This window comes from Calidris pugnax, unplaced genomic scaffold (genome assembly GCF_001431845.1).
Source record: "Calidris pugnax isolate Ruff unplaced genomic scaffold, ASM143184v1 scaffold51, whole genome shotgun sequence".
In the NCBI taxonomy this organism is placed as follows: domain Eukaryota; kingdom Metazoa; phylum Chordata; class Aves; order Charadriiformes; family Scolopacidae; genus Calidris; species Calidris pugnax.
Genome location: NW_015090797.1, coordinates 7,772,457 through 7,797,302, shown reverse-complemented (window position 1 = coordinate 7,797,302; position 24,846 = coordinate 7,772,457). Strand labels below are relative to the sequence as shown.

General features: G+C 40.5%; 1 protein-coding gene across 1 annotated transcript in view; it reads left to right on the top strand.

The window, feature by feature from the left end:
* The first annotated feature begins 752 nt into the window (after positions 1-752).
* The window catches only part of ATP6V1H (ATPase, H+ transporting, lysosomal 50/57kDa, V1 subunit H), a 49,128-nt gene continuing 25,034 nt past the window's right edge, over positions 753-24,846 (top strand). The window contains exons 1-7 of the mRNA XM_014937018.1: positions 753-891; positions 2,270-2,396; positions 12,657-12,759; positions 13,776-13,865; positions 18,119-18,232; positions 21,828-21,932; positions 23,006-23,050. Of these exons, the coding sequence (XP_014792504.1) occupies positions 2,293-2,396; positions 12,657-12,759; positions 13,776-13,865; positions 18,119-18,232; positions 21,828-21,932; positions 23,006-23,050 (561 nt within the window). The 5' untranslated portion in view covers positions 753-891; positions 2,270-2,292. The remainder of the gene's footprint in view (positions 892-2,269; positions 2,397-12,656; positions 12,760-13,775; positions 13,866-18,118; positions 18,233-21,827; positions 21,933-23,005; positions 23,051-24,846) is intronic.

Below are 24,846 nucleotides of genomic sequence, written 5' to 3'. Positions count from 1 at the left end.
AGAACACGCTACCCTCTAAATGGAAAATACAGAGATCCTAGCAAAATAAGATCTTCACTGTAGACATCTCTAAGCCAGTGTCTACATTGGCTGTCTTGATCCGCTCACAAACAAAACTCTCTGGCCTATTTCTCTTTTCTCTGCCTTTCCTCCTTATTACAGAATCACAGAATCTTCATGGTTGGATGGGACCTAAGAGATCGACTCCAACCACAAAAAAAACCCCAAACAGACACAAACCAACAACCTCGGGCACTAGAGCATGCCCTGAAGTGCCATGTCTACATGTTTCTTAAATACCTCCAGGGATGGTGACTCCACCACCTCCCTGGGCAGGCTGTTCCAGTGCCTGACCACCCTCTCAGTAAAGTAATTCTTCCTAATATCTCATCTAAACCTCCCCTGCCGCAACTTCAGACCATTTCCTCTGCTCCTGTCATTATTCCCTTGGGAGAAGAGGCCAACACCCACCTCTCTACACCCTCCTTTCAGGTAGTTGTAGAGGGCAATGAGGTCTGCCCTCAGCCGCCTCTTCTCCAAACTAAACATGCCCAGTTCCCTCAGCCTCTCCTCACAGGACTTGCTCTCTAGACCCCTCACCAGCTTGGTGGCTGGTGGTGCGCCGCAGCTCCCGCCCTCACGGCCGCCCCGCCCTCGCGGCCGCGCGCGCGCCCCGTCCAGCGCGCGGAGGCAGGGAGGGGAGGGTGAATTGTCCCTCGGAGGCCGCCGTGGCGGTCAGGTGAGCGGCGTCACGTGACGGCGGTGGCGGAGGGCGGGGGAGCGGAGCGGAGAGCAGCGCAGTGTAACGGCGGCGGCCTTCGGGTGCCCGGGCTACCGGGGCCTGCCGGGCCTTTCCCTTCCACAGCCCACACCCGCCGGCGTGCCCCTGGGGTGAGTGAGAGCTGCCCTCCGCGGGGGCGGGCGGGGGGTCGTCGGGGCCTTTCACGGGGGGTCGTCCCGGGGTGGTCGGGGCCTCTCACGGGGGGCTGTGGCCTGCCCGCCTGAAGGGCCCCGTAGCTTCCCCCCCAGGGTTTGGGCCCCGCTGGGCCCCTCATGAGGCGGCCGGGTCTTTGAGTCAGTGCGGGGAGTGGCGGGAAGAGGGGCCGTGTTCCTTCTCCTTCCTCAACTGCCCCAGGCGCCTCTCGGCTTCTGCGGCTTGTGTGTGCTGCTGAAACCCTGCCACCCACCCTGCCCTCCTCTGCGCCTCCAACAGTGCTTAGAGGGCGCGGTCCGGGTCATGTCAGAGCTCGGAAGCCTTCAGTGGTCATTGAAAGCCATCGTTAAATGGTGTCGTCTTAGTGAGTGTCTGCTGACAGACGTAGTTTCAAAGGGAGGGCAGTTCTGCTGCTCCATTTCCTCGGGAGAGTTCCTTTTTTTCCCCTTTTTTTTTCTTTTTCTTTTGTTTGAAGCATGTTTTCATTCAGTCATACGAGGTGTGCTCGTTAGGGATGGGGCAGAACGTGCCGGTTTGCTCTTGCTTCTGTAAAAGGAGCCAAAAAGGGCCAGAAACAGGCTGCGTGGAGCGGCTTGATGCAGTTTAGGTTGTAAGGAATTCCAGCTCCGGTTGGGCCTCAAGCTTCTGCAAACACACTTCTTGTTTTGGCATCACAGTCAGGTGGAGATTAAACCATAAAGGAAGGAGAAAGGAGAAGTGGTGAAGGTCACAGTCTATGGTAATGTGGTATGTTCAGAGGAATAGCTTTTGTATTTATTTCTGAGTTTGCTTTCTGGACAATGATAATTTGAATTTTCTTGTTAGTGTGTGTAACTTGGTTGTTAATTTATATAAGTTGCTCTTTTCTGAAGTTGTTCGTGTGTTTCTAATGTCTTCAGGTAAATACCTGAACAAAGTCAGTCCTAATGTGTGGGAGAGGCACTGGATTTTAACCCTAATTTGGAAGAAAGACAGCTTCTGTTATCTGTAGGGCTACTTGGACATTGCAGAAGGGTAGTTTTTATTCAAATAACTTTGATTGTTTAAGAGTTTAAAAGACTGGGAGTTATTTAGGAATGGTATGTATCTTTCATTTTAGCAGACTTGTGATTTGTTTCAGTTTGGCATGTAAATATCGGTTCCTTTAGTTTGTTGCAGGGAAGTTGTGTTTTAGATGTTTTACAAAACTTTGATTTCTCAGAAAGCACTGAGTACAGTTTTAGGGAATAGAATATGTGAAATTAGATTTTCCTTTTTATTTCTTTAAAATATTGGACAGATACTCATCTCTTTAACATTTTAATAAGAGGTCTCAAATCTGACTTGTGTTTCTAGGTACACTTTAATTCTCAATTAAGATGGATATCCGAGGTGCTGTAGATGCTGCTGTCCCAACAAACATCATTGCTGCCAAAGCTGCTGAAGTTCGGGCAAACAAAGTAAACTGGCAGTCATATCTCCAGTAAGTAAAAACCTTTCCACACTTTTTTTTTTTCTTTCCTCTTAGGTGTTAGACTTTTGGGGATTTTGGTTTACATTGGAGCATTAGGTTATAATGAGGAACAATCTGTCTTGGTCCCATGGAAACAGTTGGAAAAAGTCTACATTAAGTGGAAATGGTTGGGGAAAATTTTCTAATGACTTATTACAAAAAAGGGAACTCTCCTTTTGTGAACTGAATGCTGTAATAACGAGTAATACAAGTTTGTGTGAATGTGTGGCAAAACTCTCCATTTTTTTCTCCTTATCATTCAAACACTATTCTCAATTTTTTGCTTATTGGACAAGTACTGATATAAGAGAAGTTTACAGTAAGAGTTGTCTTATACGTGGGTATGTTGTCTCTATTGCTGAAGTGCCTTCTGTGTGAATACAAGTTGTACTAGCAAAACTGAGGGGTAGTCCAGGAAAATAAGCTGCACCTCAGCTAAAGGAAGAACAGTGATGGAGAGCAGTTGAAACAAGTAAATTGGGGAGTAGGTTGAAACATCTCCAGTGTGGCGAGAGCTGGGCTTGCCATTTCGGACAAGCTCAGAGTTTACTTTGGAAGGTATATAATGGCACTGGAAACAGTGAAAGAAATGTTGTCCAGAAAGCTTATAGGGACACACTGAGGAAAATGGATTTGTGTATGAAGTAGGGAACAAGGAGAAGAGACTTTTACTAGAAGACTTTTACTAGTTCTCTGTACTCTGAAGTGTAATGCAGGATTCTTGTATCCCTACATTCCTCATGACAGATACCTATGAAGAATATTGGCAAAGTGTAAATTAGTATCTTGAGGGTCCACATATTACTTCGGTGTTAGTTGCTTTGTAACTGAAGTAGCAGAAATCTTGATGATTCTAGAGGTACAAGCCATGCTGATGATGCTTTGTGATCATCAATGTTACACCGCTTTGCAAAAGATAAGTTTTTTTCAGATAGCTGTGATACCTTTATATTTAAGTATATATTTATGTTAAAATAAGATTGCAAAACTGTACACGTGCACGCTGAGAAATGCTAGCATGGAAGAATCTCATTAATGACCACCTGCTTTTCCCTGTGCAAGGTAGCTCAGTCTTGCCTATTCCATTCATTCAGTTGTGTTATTTTTATTCTCTGTGGTTGTATATCTACATGGTAAATTGGATTAGGGAACTGATCTGCTGAGGAAGCTTTCTTTCTCTAGGCTATTTTTTCAGATATATCAGTTCCTTGTTAAATTTGCAGTATGACATTACAGTGGCTTTGCAGGGAAAGAGCGAGGTTGGTGTGGTAACTTGACAACAAGAATTGGGTGTACAATAGTTTGCTGTTAATCTAAATGAATATGGGATAGTCTTTTTTTACAGCATCTCTAGTGTTTCAGCCTATAATGCTGTAAGATTTCATCTGTTGCTTTTCTTAGTATAGGAGATGGTTCTGTTTGGCAAGGAGTTGTATTTTGAATACATACATAGTATTAATTGCTTGATTGGGCTTTATATGGTCTAGCATTTATAATTTGCCTTCATTCTTGGGGTGTTGTCTCTCTGGTGCTGAATAATGATGGGGGAGTTTTCTTTGTCAGCAGATTTCTATGTAACTTCTCTTGACCAGGAGGCAGTGTTGATGGTTCTTTTTCAGATTCTAGATGTAGAATTGGACTCTGCTCTATTTCTGGAATCTATGAAAGAAGAATGTACTACTTATTTTCTCTTTTTGATAGATTAGCTGGATTTCGGAGACTACTGTAGTACATCTGGCTAGTGTTTGTCACCCCGTTGTGAGTCTGCTCAATGCCTGGTGCCTTCTGTGTGTCAATGACAGTGTGTCCTGTTTATTATTGCTCTGAAATGAATGTAATCTTTGTGCCTTGTATTTACTGATAACAGCCTGGCTGTCTGGTTAAGGGAGCTTCAAGGATGAACTTTTACAACAGGCTCATTTGGACGTGATGGTGTTTTTGAGGATTTGTTGAAAAGTCAGTGCAGCTATATTGACTCATTTCTGGAGTGAAGCACACTATTAATGAATGGAAACTGCTTGCTTCTGATGCAGCTGTCAGAGGCAGGTCAGGTGGCTTGTTCTGGTCTTTAGAGTAGAAGGGAGATAGGGTGCTGATGGTTTTGAAGGACACTTCTCTTGCTTTCTTCTGAGCTCCTGTTCTGGCAGTCTGCATTAAACTTGAGTATAAATATATGGAGGCGTACTTCAAGTCATCAGGCGTTTTTGTATTAGAGGAAGGATTTTTGTTTGTTTTCCCTAAGCTAACACATCAACTCAAGCATGACATAATTTGTGTTCCTTAAACTATTGATAGCATTTGTGTAGTTGAATTAAAGAACTTCACACGAAATTCTCATGAATTTTGTTTTTTTTCAAATCTGTGACAGTTGTACGTGTATAAAGATGCTTTAAAGATTGCATCAGTTGCAACAGCATTTGAGTCTTGCTCACACAGGAAGGCTTTCTGAAGTTTTCTGCTCTCTATTCATCAGTTCAAAAGTAAAATGACCTACTAATAGTTAGTCAGACTCTAGTAGCCTGACTTCTCTTGAAGAGTCATTTAAGCTAAAGATTAACTGGTATATTGTTTATTCCATCTCTGAAGGTTATAACTGTAAACTAAATGTCAAACTATGCTGACATACAACTACACACAACTGCTGACTTCTGATGTTTTCTGTGTATACTGTTGGCACAAAAGTGAAATATTTAGCTATTACAGCTGCACGCAGTACTGGTTTCCCACTGTGTTCACTGGTTACTTCAAAATTAGGCTGTGGAAAAAAAAATTTAAATCTTAAAGTTTACATTTACGTTGAGTTCCAGCTATGGCCTGTGTCTGAGGGAGAAGAAAGTAACACAACTTGGAACAGTGGAAGGTGATGTGTAGGATCTAGCTACCTTCTGGAAACTAAACGTTGTTTAGGCCATTAGCTCTGTAGAGACTTTCCTGCCTTTGGACCTTTGGGTTTGTAGTAGTTTAGAGGTGTTGATGCCATCTGAAAAATACGGTGCATCGCTCTTGTGTACCATGTGGTTGCTTTCAGCGTTTGCCTCGGGGTGTCAGAATGCCTTTGGAGGGTGTGTTATTTTGCTTAATGCAAGTTTGATTTTGCTTTCTAAGGGTAGTAAATTACTTCTGTGGAAAAGCAAACTCGTTTCAGACTTTTAACTTGCATCTTACTGCACCTTAGGTTTTCTAGGTATGCAGCATTTGACAATGTGTCATATTTCATCAGCTGAGATACCTGATGGCTCATTTGTACATGGCTTCCCATGTCTCTTTAAGTACTTTACATATATGTTTGTGAATTCTGATGTTAAAACATCTATTTTAGTTTCTGGGGGAACGTTCTAAAGCAGGTTAAACGTCTCGGACTTTAAAAACAAATCTTGTCTTAGAAGAAAGATAGGAGTTTCCTAACTTGTGTGGGTTTTGGCTTGTATTGTGTTTTAAATTTTGTTCCAGTCTTGCGGGGTACATTCAGTTTGTTTCACTGTTTTAATTTTGTAATGTTAAAGCTGTTGAGCAATTGGATCAAATGAGTGTCCTTTAGGTACATGGAAAGTACTGTAGATACTTGGATAAAAGAAATTATGCCTTGACATGATGGCCTCTCATGAACTTCATGTTTGCTGCAGATTTTTTTAAAAAAACAACCCAAACACCAATCACCCTCCAAAATTAAAAACCAAACGAAAAAACTCCAACTAATCTCTGGAATGACTTCTGTTAAGTCATTCTAACACTAAAAAGGAACAAGAGCTGATGGAGGAAGTGCATAATAAAAAGAACAAATCACGAGTTTCTGAATCATCTTGAGAGACCAAGAGGTTTTAAAAAATGGTGGTCTTACAAATTCATGCTTTCTAAATCTTACACAGCTTCAGTTTACTCTCCTGTAGCTAGTGCTTTCACTGGCAGGCCTTAGTATCTCAAGCATTTTAAAATGTGGTTACAGGACTCCTGGTCTAAACCTGATATATCCAGACAACTGAAGCTCAAAGTGACTCTTACCTGTTGACAAAAGGCTGTATAGACAGATCCTGGAAAATAAGAAATTAAATGGCTGTTAGAAAGAGGGATGGAGGGAACCTTTGGTTACTTGAATTGCTTCCTTAAAGGTGCTGAGAAATTCCTGCCTCTTTGAAGACGGGGCAAGGAAAATGTGGTAACAGCATCACGGTAGCCAGAACCCGCTGTCTGAGGCTGATCTGCATTTTTGTATGTGTTTGTTTTGCACTGGTTGCTAATGTTTACTACATAGTCAGTTATTTGAATTTTAAAATGAGATCAAAAGTTTTATTAATTTCAAATTCATCCATTTCTATTGATCAGATGTATGAGATCCTTGATAACATATTAACAGCTTGTTCACAAAACTGACAAATCCCTTGTACCGTTTTGTACGGGTTGGAAAGTATCCAATGTGCACTTAAAAAGCAATATAGAGTAAACTCTAACTTCTTTTCTTCTCAAGGCAACATTAATCCGTGCACTTTCTTCTTTATCCTTTTTTTTTTTTTTTGTGGTCTAATGTACGATCAAAGCAAAAGCTTGAAAGCTTTTTTTTCCTTGACAGTTGGCAGAGCTCTTCTAATAGCCTGGCTATAAAGAAGCATATCTCTTCCTAGGCTGAGACCTTTTCCGAGCATTAAAGCTAAAACTTAGGGGTTCACCTTATGTCATCTTTGAAGTGCATCCTAAATGACAATAGTCTTATAAACAAGCAGATCTGATTACTTTATATCGATATCATCCACGAGTCCCTGGCTTGGCCAGTATTGATTGAAACATGAGAGGCTTCTAGTTTTGGGTCGTTAAGCCCAGTATTTGTGGTGGATGGATTGTTCTGATCTTTCAACAACTACCTAAGTCCATCCTTAATAGGCAAGAAAGAACACAAGTCAATCTAAAAGGCATGTGGTAGCAGCATGGTCATCACTGGCTAATTACTTTTTCATCTATAATTATTTTTTACTAGAAATTAGTCGAGGACTATCACTGGCTTTATGAATCTTCCATCCAGTAAGTCTTAATTGCCTTTCCTCAGTGCATGTGAGGATATTTCACACAAAGGAACCACAATACAGTAGTGCATATGGTACTGGACTGCTTATGTTCTTTGCTTGAAAAGTTAATAGGTAAAAGATGACTCTCTGGTGAGGCCGTCCTCAAGACATAACCATTTAAGTAAAAGGAAAGATAAGAATCCATTGTAAGTTTTATTTATTTGTTTCTGTTTATTAAAAAGTGAATATTTCCCATAAGTTTACAAGGATTTTAAAGGACCACCTCGTTGTGGATGGTCTGGAAACTGACTTGGAATGTGGAAAAGATGGATTAAAGGAATCTGTGCTACATAGCTTTGCGAAGCAGAAGAGGCATTTGACTCAGTGGAAATGTAAGAGGAGATGAGTCTTGGAAATAACTGATGAAACAGAGCAGTGTCTAATGCTTTCATCTCCTGTGACTTTTGTGTTGATGATGTACAGAGTTTTCTTCTTTCCTGAAGCACTCCTGGTATTAACTAGTCACCTATTAAAGTCTTGCATATTTTCAGGACTACTTGATTTAAAATTCATTTTCTTACCTGAACAGTACCTGATTGTACCATTTTGACAAGTTTGTTATTTGTTGTGATGGTAAGTTTTATATTATAACAACCTCCTGGTTTATTATATATTTTATATATATGTATATCCTGCCAGCTCTCCAGCTGAGTCAACAGCTTTCTGAAATAGCACTGATGATGGCAGTAACCCCTTGAATTTTGGGTTAAAGAGAAGATCAAGTAGAGATTTGTTAGCTTATAGGTGTCCACAGCAGTTTCCTATATCAAGCCCCCTTGCTCTGTGTTTGGATAAGCTTACATGTATATCCATTTTTAAACTACCAGGAAAAGCTGAGATGTTGTAATTAGTGAAAACTAAAAATGTATTTGGAATCAAGTTCTCTGTAGTCCTTAAAATTCTCTTCAGTGGTTATGGCAAACTTAAAGTAACAATTAATTTTATTTTTCAGCACTTCTTTCAGCTAGGACTAGACTATTATTCATGTTATGTGTTATAACTTTGGCATGATGTGCTAGCTGTATGTATTTCAGTTCTTACAGCTATTTCCACTGACCATTGTGGTCAGCCTCTGGAAGTTTAGGAGTTATTTAGATTTTGTTTTTTTTTTTTTTTTTGTGGTTGGACTCGATGATCTCTGAGGTCCCTTCCAACCACTACAATTCTGTGATTCTGTGATTCTGTCACTAGTTACAGATTCTTTGTATGTGAGACCATTTGCAGAAAGGAGCTCTTTACCTTCTGCTGTGGGATATAGGATTGGTAAAGTGATACTGTTGAGATACCAGCTTGAAGAAAATAAGGTTGGTTTGGTGCGTTGACCTTGGCTGGCTACCATTTTAAACTACCAGGAAAAGCTGAGATGTTGTAATTAGTGAAAACTAAAAATGTATTTGGAATCAAGTTCTCTGTAGTCCTTAAAATTCTCTTCAGTGGTTATGGCAAACTTAAATTTCCTATATCAAGCCCCCTTGCTCTGTGTTTGGATAAGCTTACATGTATATCCATTTTTAAAGTACCAGGAAAAGCTGAGATGTTGTAATTAATGAAAACTAAAAATGTATTTGGAATCAGGTTCTCTGTAGTCCTTAAAATTCTCTTCAGGGGTTAAGGTAACAATTAATTTTATTTTTCAGCACTTCTTTCAGCTAGGACTAGACTATTATTTATGTTATGTGTTATAACTTTGGCATGATGTGCTAGCTGTATGTATTTCAGTTCTTACAGCTATTTCCACTGACCATTATGGTCAGCCTCTGGAAGTTTAGGAAGTGTTTAGAGAATGCTGTCTAGCAGAGGCGATGATTCTGTGATTCTGTCACTAGTTACAGATTCTTTGTATGTGAGACCATTTGCAGAAAGGAGCTCTTTACCTTCTGCTGTGGGATATAGGATTGGTAAAGTGATACTGTTGAGATACCAGCTTGAAGAAAATAAGGTTGGTTTGGTGCGTTGACCTTGGCTGGCTACCACATGCCTACCAGGCAGGTTTATTACTCTCTCTTCATCAAAAGGACAGGGGAAGAAATAGGACAAAAAGTTCTTGGGTCGAGATAAGGACAGGGAAATCACTCAGCAATTACCATCATGGGCAAAACAGACTCTCCTCGGTGAAAGACAGGGAAATCACTCAGCAATTACCATCATGGGCAAAACAGACTCTCCTTGGTGAAATTAATTTATTACCAATTAAACAGAGTAGGATAAGGAGAAATAAGAACAAATCTTGAAAAACACGGTAACAATTAATTTTATTTTTCAGCACTTCTTTCAGCTAGGACTAGACTATTATTTATGTTATGTGTTATAACTTTGGCATGATGTGCTAGCTGTATGTATTTCAGTTCTTACAGCTATTTCCACTGACCATTATGGTCAGCCTCTGGAAGTTTAGGAAGTGTTTAGAGAATGCTGTCTAGCAGAGGCGATGCACGGGGAGGACTTAAGAGAGGTTATTCTGTCACTAGTTACAAATTCTTTGTATGTGAGACCATTTGCAGAAAGGAGCTCTTTACCTTCTGCTGTGGGGTATAGGATTGGTAAAGCGATACTGTTGAGAAACCAGCTTGAAGAAAATAAGGTTGGTTTGGTGCGTTGACCTTGGCTGGCTACCAGATGCCTACCAGAAGGCAGGTTTATTACTCTCCCTTCATCTAAAGGACAGGGGAAGAAATAGGACAAAAAGTTCTTGGGTCGAGATAAGGACAGGGAAATCACTCAGCAATTACCATCATGGGCAAAACAGACTCTCCTCGGTGAAATTAATTTATTGCCAATTAAACAGAGTAGGATAAGGAGAAATAAGAACAAATCTTAAAAAACACCTTTCCCCTACACCTCCCTTGTTCTCAGGCTCAACTTCACTCCCGACTTACCTACCTCCTCTACCTGAGTGATGCTGGGGGATGGGGAATGGGGGTTGTGGTCCGTTCATAGTGCTTTGTTTTTGCCACTCCTTCCTTCTCGTTCTGTTCCCTTGCTCCACTACAGGGTCTTGCCCACAGGTTACAGTCCTTCACAAACTGCACCAGTGTGGGTCCTGTCCCATGGGTGCAGTCCTTCAGGAATGGACTGCTTCAAGTTGTAATTAATGAAAACTAAAAATGTATTTGGAATCAGGTTCTCTGTAGTCCTTAAAATTCTCTTCAGGGGTTAAGGTAACAATTAATTTTATTTTTCAGCACTTCTTTCAGCTAGGACTAGACTATTATTTATGTTATGTGTTATAACTTTGGCATGATGTGCTAGCTGTATGTATTTCAGTTCTTACAGCTATTTCCACTGACCATTATGGTCAGCCTCTGGAAGTTTAGGAAGTGTTTAGAGAATGCTGTCTAGCAGAGGCGATGCACGGGGAGGACTTAAGAGAGGTTATTCTGTCACTAGTTACAAATTCTTTGTATGTGAGACCATTTGCAGAAAGGAGCTCTTTACCTTCTACAATTCTGTGATTCTGTGATTCTGTCACTAGTTACAGATTCTTTGTATGTGAGACCATTTGCAGAAAGGAGCTCTTTACCTTCTGCTGTGGGATATAGGATTGGTAAAGTGATACTGTTGAGATACCAGCTTGAAGAAAATAAGGTTGGTTTGGTGCGTTGACCTTGGCTGGCTACCACATGCCTACCAGGCAGGTTTATTACTCTCTCTTCATCAAAAGGACAGGGGAAGAAATAGGACAAAAAGTTCTTGGGTCGAGATAAGGACAGGGAAATCACTCAGCAATTACCATCATGGGCAAAACAGACTCTCCTCGGTGAAATTAATTTATTGCCAATTAAACAGAGTAGGATAAGGAGAAATAAGAACAAATCTTGAAAAACACCTTTCCCCTACACCTCCCTTGTTCTCAGGCTCAACTTCACTCCCGACTTACCTACCTCCTCTACCTGAGTGATGAAAGTTCTTGGGTCGAGATAAGGACAGGGAAATCACTCAGCAATTACCATCATGGGCAAAACAGACTCTCCTTGGTGAAATTAATTTATTACCAATTAAACAGAGTAGGATAAGGAGAAATAAGAACAAATCTTGAAAAACACCTTTCCCCTACACCTCCCTTGTTCTCAGGCTCAACTTCACTCCCGACTTCTCTACCACCTCTACCTGAGTGATGCTGGGGGATGGGGAATGGGGGTTGTGGTCTGTTCATAGTGCTTTGTTTTTGCCACTCCTTCCTTCTCATGCTGTTCCCCTGCTCCACTACAGGGTCTTGCCCACAGGTTACAGTCCTTCACCAACTGCACCAGTGTGGGTCCTGTCCCATAGGTGCAGTCCTTCAGGAATGGACTGCTCCAGTGTAGGTCCTCCCATGGGGTCACAGGTCCTGCAAGAAAACCTGCTCCAGAGTGGGCTCTTCTCTACAGGGTCACGGTTCCCGCCTGAGTGATGCTGGGGGATGGGGAATGGGGGTTGTGGTCCGTTCATAGTGCTTTGTTTTTGCCACTCCTTCCTTCTCGTTCTGTTCCCTTGCTCCACTACAGGGTCTTGCCCACAGGTTACAGTCCTTCACAAACTGCACCAGTGTGGGTCCTGTCCCATGGGTGCAGTCCTTCAGGAATGGACTGCTTCAATGTAGGTCCTCCCATGGGGTCACAGGTCCTGCAAGAAAACCTGCTCCAGAGTGGGCTCTTCTCTACAGGGTCACGGTTCCCGCCAGGAACCTGCTGAAGCTTCCTGTAGGGCATACCTACCTGCTACAGCATGTGGTCCTCCTTGGGCTGCAGGGGGACACCTTGCCTCACCATGGTCTTCACCATGGGCTGCAGGGGAATCTCTGCTCCGGGGCCTGGAGCACTTCCTCCCCCTCATTCTTCACTGACTGCAGAGTTGTTGCTCTCACGTATTCTCACTCTTCTCTCTGGCTGCAGTTGCTGTTGCACAACAACTTTTTCCCCTTCTTAAACATGTTCTCACAGAGGTGCTACCACCCTTGCTGAGTGGCTCAGCCTTGGCCAGCAGTGGGTCCAGCTTGGAGCCAACTGGCGTTAGCTCTATCGGCCCATGGGGGTCTGATAGGGGTCCCCCGTATCAGTCTGAGGGCTCCTTCTGGTGTCTTCTCCTAGAAGCTGCCCCTGCAGCCACCCCGCTACCCAACTCTTGCCATGTAAACCTAATACAGTTTGAAATAACTTACTGTTTGTGGTGCTTATGATTTTTATCTTTTGCTTTTCAGAGGGCAGATGATTTCAGGTGAAGACTGTGAATTTATTCAAAGATTTGAACAGAAGAGAAATCCAGAAGAAAAACAGGAGTTGTTGCAAACAGAAGGCAATCAAGTAACTTTCCTTTTTTTTTAATCTATCTTTTGAGTAGGAGGATGGAAGGAAATTCTTGTACCAACTGTATTTTAATGTTGGCTATATATGCTTAAGATGTTATGGACAAAGTATTAAACTTGCTATAACCATTTTTTTTCCCTAGATATAGGTTGGACATTATTTTAAAAACCTATTAAATAATTATTAAATGTCATTTGACTTTGAAGGATTTTGTGGGACAAGCTAGCTCTAATCTTTCCTCATCCCAATTTATTTAATCGTGCAGAGTTATACTTGAATCACTTTTTTTTTTTGAGCTGTTTGTACACCCCCCCCCCCCCCCCCAAATTGTCTTGTGTGACAGCTGTTGAATGGACCATAGTTTGCATAGTGGCAAAAAACATATATGGTGAACATTATATGCCACTATATAATTACAGTGTAGCAGCTCAAGAGTTCCATTTTTCTTTCTGTCTTTGTTGAATGGGGTGAAGGGGAAGGAGGAAGTGTAAAAAGTAGTATTGTGACTGTTCCTGAAATTGTAGAGTTGTTCAGGAGCCAGAAAACAGCCCAAATATGAACAAAGATTTGTCTACAAGGTATAGGCAGTGAACAGGTAAGAGTGACCTGACTTCCCCTCACCCCTTCCATTCACCTTGCTGAAACTGTCTTGTACTGTGTTGAAATTTGTTGATGTTTTGTCAGTTTCCTCGCTGATTCTCCTCACTGCCACAAAAGATTTTTCTAATCAGTCTTTCAACAAAGCATCTTGCTGACTTTCACTAGCAAGTACTTGTTATTTCATTTGAAAGCCATAAAACAATTTGTAAAGAGCTAACGATCCATGTGACAGAAAATTTTCTTTGTCATGTAATGCCAAATGCATTCATCTCTTATTGCAATTGAATAAGATGTTGGGATGTTCAATTCTTATGTAAGACCTAACTGTGAATTAATGAGGTCCTGTTTTATATTATCAAAAGCAATGAAGATAATTTCTAATATTAATTTTAATGCCTTTCTTATTTTTCTAGTGTGCTAAAACATTTATAAACTTGATGACTCATATCTCCAAGGAACAGACGGTTCAGTACATTCTGACTATGGTTGATGATATGCTGCAAGTAGGTCAATAACCTGTCTTATTTTTTAAGTCTTTAAATGCATGCTTTAATATTGTCTTAGCCTAATTCAGGTCTCTTCAGGTGTTTGTCATACTGTATTAAAAAATATTCTTTTAAATTTTCAGATCTTGTCTTCAGAAGTTAAATGTTAAGACTAAAGTTGTATGGGTAATTTAGACTTGTGTAAATACGTTCATATTCTGGAAATAAAACAGACCTGTATGGGTGTCTGTTGGCTCTCAACCATGTTTGATGCAAGACTTGGATGCTAAGGGATGATTTGTGATATCTGTTGTTTCCTGCTGTGTAGATAGGGTACAACTTCGAACTTGAAGTTGTTGAAGCTTTTCCTGCAAAGGTGTTTGTTTGGCCACCCTCAGCAAAAAGGTGTAGTTTGTGCAGCTTCAGGTATCCAACATAAGTTAGACTGTTTAGGACAGTATGTTCTGAAGTTCTCCATGGTTTATTTATAAAATGGGAACTTTTGTTTCAATGAAATATGTAGTTCGTTGTAGCTATGGGATACAGTGACTTAGAAGAGTAGGCTATTAAATTTGGTGTCAGGACTTCTGTGCTGACCTGGGCAAGTCAAGTGGAGTCTTTGCTCAATCACATGATCCTGCTTTTGCATTTCTTCACTCTCTAATGGGTAAGAGAAAGTGGTTGAGGTAATGATTTAACAAGATGGGTTGAGTTGTGCAAGTTTTTCTCCAGGTGTTCACATAGAATGTCTGTCTGTTTGACAGTTTCTTTTCTTCTGTTTTATGTTTGCTTTTGCATTTCTTCACTCTCTAATGGGCTAAGAGAAAGTGGTTGAGGTAATAATTTAACAAGATGGGTTGAGTTGTTCAAGTTTTTCTCCTGGCGTTCACATAGAATGTCTGGCTGTTTGACAGTTTCTTCTGCTATTTTATGTTACATTGAATATGAGGTTACAGTGAAAGGTGTCTGGTGATAACTTAACTTTAGGGCATTGCTGTGTGTCTGGTGATAACTTAACCATTTAGGGCATTGCTGTAGGAGATGAACCATGTGAGTTTTCCTTCCAGCAATATGTATAAGATGGGGATTATGGTGTTCTTTCAGGTGCCTGTCTGCACATTAGAGCCCTGAGTGTGTGCCCTGACTGCTAGAATAATACTGGTGGTGGCAGTTTATTCGTGCCCATCTGCAGTTTTGTCACTCTGACCCTCTCATCTCTTCTTTCGATATACTTTTCATCAAGTGTGGCCCAAATATCAATGTCTTGATAAACATGTTTTTTGACTTTATGGTTGTGCACTGACATTTCTCTATTTAGGGCCTTACCCTGCCGCAGAAGTGGCATATGCGGAATTCTTAATGTTAAACATAATGACTTTAAATTGTCCAGGCTTTATAGTGATACAGGAGAACAGAGATGTCGCTGCACAGTATATTTTTGCTTTTGTTTGAAATTGGATGCCTTTTTCACTTTAAAAATTCTGCTTCAGTGTCTGAAAGGCTGCATTGCTCTATGTGACTTCGTTATCCAGGGGTGTCTTGTGTGCAGGCATCTGCCTGGCATCATCCCAGGGCTTCCTAACTCTCCATGCAAGGCTGGAACAGGACTTCTGTTTTCCTTTGGTTGTGTTCAGAGGGTAGAATATGCTGTCAGTCATGTTTTACGAACCCTCGGTTGCAGCTTTTCAAGGTGTAAGATTCTTTCCAGAAAGCAGCATTATTGGCCATTGACTCCATGACTGTGAGTTTAGTGCACAAGCAGAAGAATCCACAACAGATGATAAGAAGTCTCCTGTCTTTGCCTAAGTAGTCTTAATTTAGTACATGCAAAGAAGATTTTAAGTGAGAAATTATTCAAGGATTGAACAATTGCCTCTCATGGTGCCACTGACTCTGAGTAAAAGTGTTTTGAGGAAGGATGGTCACTACCTTTGATAGCTGATACTTGAGAAATTATCGTAGGTAACATCATCCAGCTTTTGTCTGTGTTGTTAATGACTATCTGTGGTTCTGCCATTACATTTCGGAGCTTTTCTTGTGAAGTTGTAAATGTCATATCAGCTGTGTTTTGAGCACACCGAAAGCCTACCTGGGTGTTTAGGATTATTCCAGCAGTACAACTTACAGGTTTAATCATTGTTCTAAGAAAGATTTCTTTTGGAGGCTGTCAGAAGTGAAATTAATATGGCGATTGCCTTAGAAGAATATCACTGTACTGCCTATTCCTGGGTGTTAACATACTGGAATCCCTGAGGAAATATTTCTTAATCTATTCATATGATAAATACATGGAACAGATTCTCTGGATTAGTGACCCTGTCACACTGCACGGTCTGTTGCTTGTGAAATCTTTTAAGACCCTGCACTGTAGATGGTGCTGGTAGCAATAGCACCCAAGTCAGCTTCATTATGCTTCTTCAGAAATGACAGATGCTAAATTATTCACACGTTGACACGAGATCTTCAGGATTTCCAGTTTATCAGTGTAGTCAGTAGCTGCCTAGGAAGGTGCAGCACTATGTATTTCAGGGCCAAAGGCAGTTTTTCACTCCTTCCCCGCACCTTAACAGCAAACCAGATTAGTTTTCTGATTAACAGCCTGTTGAAGTTGTTTCAGCTTTTCTGCTTCCAGAGCTGTCTCTTCCTTACTTATACTGTAAACTGAACTCATTTATCTAGTTATTTTTGATCTTTTTAGCTAGACTCTGTATAGCGTATCTGTAGATGCTAACAGTGATTTATTTGATCACACTGCCATTTTTCTTCAAACAAGCCTTCACGGAGTGGAGGCTCTCTAACAAGGTACTGTGTTCCACAGATCTTATTTTATTTTTTTATTTCATAGTTTGAACAGCACATTTTAAGAGGATTTTTGAGTGCTTTTTGACACATGCCATATAGAACATTGATCATTGTAAGGGTTATGACTGTCAGATCACTAGTGACACCTGCCCTTCTCCAGTCAGTGATGAGGACAGCAATTTCCAGCCAATGTGGTGCAGTAACTGATCATTTCAGCAAAGGGTTGGTTGCAACTCTGATGCTTGGTGAGATGCCAGTGTTTGGATCATGGCTACATCTGGGTCATTCTGTGCATAATAGATCATATTCCAGCAAGTAGGCTTGCCTAGCTGGTTCTTGGTCCGTAAAATCACTAATAGGGTGCTGAATTGATGGAGGAAAGCCCTTCAGCCAGGGGAGTTTGAAAATTAAATTCCTTGGGTAGTGGAGACAGTGTTCTCATTGGAGTTTGTGTTTCAAACAGTTTTACCATCCTTGACAGGAGTTGTATACTTTGTTGTAATAGCTTGACTTCAATGGGAGGCTTCTCTTTAGAATGAAAGCTTGCTATCCACCAGGCTAGTAATTATATGGAAATGCTGGGGAAAAGCAAGAATCTAGGTATTTGATTTTTCTGGAAGACTGTCTATATTGTAGGCTATTAGGAAAGAGCAGAGCTCCTCTTTCTGCTTCAGGTTTGCATGACCTTTTCTCTGGTCTGCTTTAAGGAGAACCATAATAGCTGCTTTTCACAGTGGTTATTAGGTGAAATGCTTGAAGAAACTGTAACAGCTGCTTTTCACAGTGGTTATTAGGTGAAATACTTGAAGAAACTGTGCGTGGCACTTGTTCAGGTACTTGTGGTCTCTTCTTCAGCCTAGAAGCCATGGAGAACAGAGTTCTGGTGACTGTGTCCTCTCTGAGGTATGCAGGTTGCCCGAGATAACAGCTTAACCAGTTGCAGCCTCATCTGGGAGATAAAAGCTCTCTCCTCATTGAGAGGAGTGGAGAGACAGGACTAGCTTACCTCTCTCTGAAGTTCCACTTTGTTGAACAATAGGCTTTTGTGTGGAAGTAGCAACATGTGGAAAACTTTGTATGAACTTCATTCAAGCAGAATTGATTGGGTGAGGAGTAGTGTTCCTCTGGAAAGTGGCAGTATTTAGCTAGTTTCTCATTTCTCTCATTTCTCTCATTTTGCTTGCTTCATCAGAAGGATATATCCAGTTTTACTCAAGCAGATGTTGGACTACTGAGATATAATTAGGGTGCCAAAGTTTGCCTCCCCCTGGTCCGAATCTCTAGTCTTAATGTTGGAATGCTGAAATGAACTGTATCCACAAGTAACTGTCAAAACAAATTTTCATAAGCTGTTACAATATCAGGATATGCTCTGATAATGTATGCCAGCATAATGAGGAGCAAATACCTACTTTATGTTGAATGCTTTTACAAGTCTCTGATCTTTTCCCTTCTCCCAATATTTACAGGAAAATCACCAGCGTGTTTGTATCTTTTTCGATTATGCAAAACGTGGTAAAAACACCGCATGGTCCTATTTTCTGCCCATGTTGAATCGACAAGATCTTTTCACTGTTCATATGGTAAGTTTTAAATGAACCTGTCTCCGAAGATGGTAGAGAAAAATGCTGGTTTTGTCTTTCTTTAGAAGAATTTGGAGTTTGAAGCTAAACTACTGCCAGGACAGCTTTCCTCTTGCAGTCTAGACCAGTAATTCTTAATACAAACTTCACTTGACCACATTTAAGAAAGAAAAGTTACATTGTTTATTGACTTTGTTTTCTCTGGGAGATTTGAGCAGGTTTTAAAGGCTCAGAAAAGCAAGGATTTTAGAATTGTTTAAGCGCAGTAAGACATAACTAGAAAAATAACTTTTGTCACAACTGCCATGCTGTACAAATATTAGAATTTGAATTCTCATACTGTGAAAGGGAAATAGCTTTACCTTGATGAACATTATTCTCTCATATTCTCAAATTACTATAATGCCACTTGAAATCTGCTTAAAATGGTTTGTAAGCATACTGGGGAAGAAATAACTTTGCTGTTGTGGTGGGTTGATCCTGGCTGACAGGAAAAGAAGGTTGTGGAGATGTGGGGGTCGGTCTCTTCTCACAACTCACAGGTTATAGGACAAGAGGAAGTGGCCTCAAATTGCACCAAGGGAGGTTCAGATTGGATATTAGGAAAAATTTTTTACACTGAAAGGGTTATTAAGCATTGGAATGGGCTCCCCAGGGAAGTGGTTGAGCCACAGTTCCTGGAGGTATTTAAAAGACGGGTTGACATAGAGCTTAAAGATATGGTTTAGTGATGGTTTTTGCCAGTGTTAGGCTGATGGTTGGACTGTATGATCTGAAAGGTCCTTTCCAACCCAGGCAATTCTGTGATTCTATGAAAGCTCCCACCCAGTTGCTTGCACAATTCCCCACAGCGGGACTGGGGAGAGAACTGGGAGGCCAGAAGTGAGAAAACTCATAGGTTGAGATAAAGACAGTTTAATAAGAGAAGCGGGGGGAGGAAGGGAGGAGGGTAGGAACCCAAAATAAATCCACCAAAAAAGAAGCGATGCAAAAGCAATCACACAACAGTAGACCAATGCCTAGCCAGTATATCTCTTTGGTCAAGTTGTCCTGTCTGTGTCCCTCCCAGCCTCTTGTTCCCCCTGCCCCCTCCTGCCTACTCACTGCAAGTGTAGAGTGAGAAACAGAGAAGTCCTTGATGTTGTGTGAGCACAGCTAAACCACTGCTGTGTTATCAGCACTGGTTTTGGTCACCAGTCTAAACCACAGCATCATATGGGCTGCTGTGAAGAAAATTAAATCTCTTCCAGCCAAACTGAGTATAACTACGTGCATTGTATGGTATCTGCTGTGGTGCCTGCTTTGAGCCACTGAGTGCTGCTGGTGTATATGGAGTAACTTTTCTGGAATTCTTAATGTTCTGCTGTCATCTGTGGTGAGAATCGGCCATTTCATCCCAGCAATTTTTTTTCCTTGTGGGATGAAAAATACGGTTGTGTTACTGTAAATTCCTAGTGGAGACCATAGTTTCTCCCAATCAAACTTGTATTATGGCTTGAAAAGGGAGAAGAGTGCATGGCTACGAATTGTTCTTCACTGCATATGTTGATGCTGGCACAGCGTGGTAGAATCAAATCAGGGCTGCGTTGTGCTGTGGTGGCAGTACTGGTGGTACAAGGAATTCCAGGCAAGTCATGCTGTTTGCCCTTAGGTGTGGCCAGTGCAACTGTGTGTGTGGCTGTGCTGTCACCTGAATAGTCAGCTGGCTCATTTTCAAGAAAAATGTCAGGCTTGATTGTGGTGTATTTTTTCTTCTAAATTGGACTGATTCATGGCAGGGCTGTGGAATCAGGTTTTACTTGGTGCGGGTGACAGAGGAAGCTATTGGGGGATTTTAGGTTGGGGTGTGTGGTTTTCTGCAAAATTGCAGTCTAAGCAAACTCGGACAGTAGTGACTTGTCAAGTGTTCAGGCAAAGTGTGATTTTTAGACCTTTGCAGGGCAAACTAATTAGTCTCCTTGGAATGGTGGCTTTCAAATGTATAGTATAGAAATCTCTATGTGCAGTATTTCTGTGCTCACAGATGTGTTTAGGTACTGCAAAAATACACAAATGATTATACAAGTCACAGAGAACCTCATGTGACACAAATCCACTTTAAAACACTAAGTTTGCTCCCTTATTATCATAGAATCATAGAATCGTCTAGGTTGGAAGAGACCCTTGGGATCATCGAGTCCAACCATCTACCCTACTCTACAAAGTCCTCCCCTACACCATGTCCCTTAGCACTGCAGGGTGCTAATTATGCCTTTTTAGTACTCTTTGTGCATATATTTTTTTTTCCTTTCAAGCACATGAATGTTTTCAAATCAAAGCTTTAGGTTTGTGGGGGTTTTGTTGTGTTGCTTTTTTCTTTTTTTTTTTTTTCCTTCCTATGCACACTGGGAGACTTTTGATGCCCACATCACTGCATACGTGTAGACAGATAAAAATACTTGTCCCCTGTGTCCAGGCTCAAATTCTGCTTGCCATGAATGGTGTCTCCTTCAGGGGCCAGGCAGCAGTTTTAACACAGGAGCATGGTAGACTGGAGATCTAATATCTCATGATTTAAAGCTGCAGGGATTTTTATAGGATTACTTGGCTGTATTTGGAAGTGCATTTGATGCATTTCAGCGTAGAGATTTTTGTTGCAGGCTCTTGTAATCCCTCTAGAAATCAGTGGTGGTGGTGTTGCACATCTAAATTCAGTGGAGTGGAAAGGTGTATGGAATAGTCTCCACGCTGCATCACGGAGCTGGGAAAGCAAACTCCTCCTTCAGTAGTTTCTTGCTCAGAGTGCCTCTTTATGTATAAACTGGCTCAAATCTTCCTGCAAATAAGCTGCAGGCTGCAATGCAGTTACTTCAAACATTTGGAAAGGCTGACACCAGAAATATGGTCTGCTATACCTGGTCTAGTGGGAGGTGTCCCTGCCCATGGCACTGGGCGGGTTTGGAACTCGGTGATCTTTAGGTCCCTTCCAACCCAAACTGTCCTATGTTTCTATGAAATATACTCATTATGTATGTTCTTGTGTCATGGGCATCATGAAAATTCTTTAGCCGACTACCTTTTTTACTCCTCAACTTCATTCTTAAATTCTACCTTCCCTTTTGGTTTTCTGCTCTTCTTTTTCTGGGTTTCTCCCTTCTTGAAGGTGACTTGTTTCAGTTTAAGTACAAAAAACTTTAATACTTTGCAGTCATTTGTGTTGGTGTATGCCAGAGTTCCTTTAAGCCTGCTCATGTGTGTGTTAGGCCATTAAGTGTCTTACTGTTGATGGATTTCTGACTGAAATGGTGTCTTACAGCAGTAGCCCATTGATAGCTCCCTTCCAAGTTCTTCGTTGATGTCTTGTAAGCTTCATCAGCTACAGGTGTCTGATAACAGTATGAAAATATGCCAGTTCCTAGGAAGTAGAAGTAGCAGAACACCGAAGAAACAAAATTACTAGGCATGAGGAGTCCCCTACATAGAAAACAGGCAGATTTCTGTAACGTGCCATCTTCTACCTCAACTTGGTTTCCAGAGCTCGTAGGACTTTACACTGAATTCTGAAATTCTGAATGCTGCATTTGAAAAATCTGTTTATTGCATTTTTTTTTTTCAGGCAGCAAGAATTATTGCCAAACTGGCTGCCTGGGGGAGGGAGCTTATGGAAGGCAGTGACTTGAATTACTATTTCAACTGGATTAAAACTCAGCTCAGTTCACAGGTAAAAAGCTATTTCTGTTTCAACATTACACTGATTTTGGAAACTTTTTTCGAGAATATGAATATACAGATGTGGAAGCAAGAGGTATATTTTCATTTTAAAAAAAAACAAAACTAAAATTTTACTTTGTCATTTTTAAAGCTAAATATCCTTTATTCAAACACACAGTTTTTAACTTAATATTTTTTCTGTTCTAGTCCTTGAAATGTAAATTAAACAAAAATGGGCTTTTTGCCTTTTCTGTTGGTTAACATTGGTTTTTTTCTTCTGGACACTGAGAAAACATGTGATGACAGTTTTGGGTTTTTTTGTCTCCTTGGATTGTTCTGTTTCTCAGAGCTTTTTGCTGGGATGAAAAGTCACATGGCAGCAGGAAGTGGATATCAAAACTTTTTTCCAGGTTACCATAGTACAAAGTACTTATTTTTAGTCCTGTCTCTTGCAATTAAATAAAACCTGGCTTATTTGGACAGGTTTTTTTAAGGCATTGGCTCAGTATGATCTGCCTAACACTGGCTTGTCTGTGAAAGATGAATCGTTCTCCTTTGTATTCATTTTTGGAGATTTTTCCTTCAACCCTTATCAAAACCCAGTGGTGTTGCAGCAAAAGTGGATTCTGGAGAGCTAAAAATCATTCAGTAGGTTTATTAACAGTATCTTTTTCGTAGATTTCCGAACTGGGTTTATTAAAAAGGAATTCTTTGTTTTCTTTGAAGGAAGAATCTTAAAGCTGGAATTTCTTTCAGAAAGATTCAAGAGAACAGTTTTCAAATTCTGAGATGAAGCTGGATAAAAGTCTTGAGTAAATACACACTTAAAATAAAGAAATAAATTTAAATCTTGATTTACCAGGACTGGCTCCAAGCATGTTCTTCTAGACATGATTGTGTGTGAAATAAATACAATATATTATAATATATTGGCCAGGAAAAGATTCTATTGGATTTTAATATTTTCTTTTTATAAGTAGAGAGATTGGACAATTAAAAGAAACTTGGTAACAACTATTCTGTAGGGGTGAAGGACAACTCTGATTTGAGACTTTTTTTTTTTTTTTTTACTTTCCCCCCTAGAAACTACGTGGTTCTGTGGAAGCAGGAGCAGTCTCCACAAGTGATGTGAGTATATGTTTGAAGTTGGTCAATTTGGTGGTTTGGGCAGGTGATACCCACTCCTTGGGTTGAGGTGCAGAGCTGTTCTGGTGCCAGTAAGAGAAAGTACTTGGAGTCAGAACTGTACGACAACAGAGGGCCAGGTGATGGCGCCAAGAAACAAAAGTATTTTAAAAACACTGATTTTGCAGAAAATCTTGACAGTGGAAGTATGTATTTTACAAATTGGTTTTGGTCAAAATTGTAGATGTATCTAGCATTCTCTCTGTTAAAACTTGGAAAAAACTGTGTGCAATAAATTTAATATTTGAACAATGCTCTCGGTTTAGCACTGAACTGTTGGATTTGTAGAAGAAACCTGAGATCGCCCCTCAGTCTCTGTAGCATGAAATTACAAGAGCAAGCTGTAAGCTTTTAATATTTGAATAGCTTGAATTCAGGGCAAAATGGATTGTCCTTTTTGCCTTGTCAGTATTTACTTATGCTGAATTTCATGTCCCTATAACGGCTGTTGAGCTTGGAGATGAACTGGGGCAGTACAGCAAACACAAGTGATCATCAGAACTGGATTTTCTGTTTTGTTGTGGCACAATGGGGTGGTTTATCAGAGCTTTTGAATGTGGAGTAGGATTCAGTTTGATCTTTTGTTCCTTTTCCAACCTGAAAATGTTTACAGTTTTTCAGAAGACTTAAATATGAATTTGGATTTCTTTTTTTTTCTTCTAAATGTAGTCACGGCTTTAGAGAAAAGCCTCTGAAAAAAAAACCTGACTGGGCTTTGCAAAAGAAAAGGTGTAAGACTTATGTGTGACCATGGATGGGGGTAAAATGACAGACTGAGCAGAGAAGTTGAAATATTTCAGTATTCCATGTGCAGTTCTGTGTGCTATACTGTTAGGTTTTGTCAGGCTGACAGCCCTCAGTCATACAGCTGTAAAAGAGTAAATAGTTTACAGCACACAACACAACTTGTTATGGAGCTGTGAGCTCTTTTAACTTGCTTAGAAATCAGTCTTTGTACTGTAGCACTACGTGGATGTACCGCCGAACTGCTGCAGGGTCCCAAAGCAGCTGAACTGGTAGTGCAGATCTGGGCTAGGATAATTAAGTTGGGTAAGCATTGCCTTGACTTCGTTAGTGTTCTGATTTCAGATCCAGCTTGCGCAGGATTTCCAAGCAGGTCCAGACTAATTTATTTCAGAGTAAATTAGAGAGGCAGTTGTAGCATTTTACACAGGAAATGAGGGCTGGGAGCTATTATGAAATTTCAATTATAATAGTGTTGGAATAGAATACTTTTATGACAGATTCTTTAAAAAGAAAACTCCAAGTTCAGTAGTACACAGGTTGGTGATGCAGATAAATGAATGCATTATTTGGGGTGGGAGGGCTGTCTGTGTGTTTATAGCTGTTTTATTTGCATGTTGTATGAGAGTTAATACCTACCCAGGGAAATGAATGTTCTGTATGATGTTTTGGGCCTAGATATTCAGTTTTTACATCAAGGTCGTAATCTCTGAGAGAGACAGAATGAATTAATCTTTATTTTTAATTCTGTTTATTGTCTCTTTTCATGTGGCATTCCCTAATTTCTTTATTACATGTTTGAAAGGTTTGACCTCGTATTATGTGAGCAATCTACCTTAAAACTTTCAAGGCACTTAGTAAAGAAAGGCTTATAGGAAAAAAAAACCCAACATTTTATTACTGAAGATAATGCCAGTAGTTGAACAAGAAGAGAGGAAAAAAATGTCGCTTCTGTTGTACTTTGGGATCTTTCTGTTGGTGTAGTGGAAGTGATG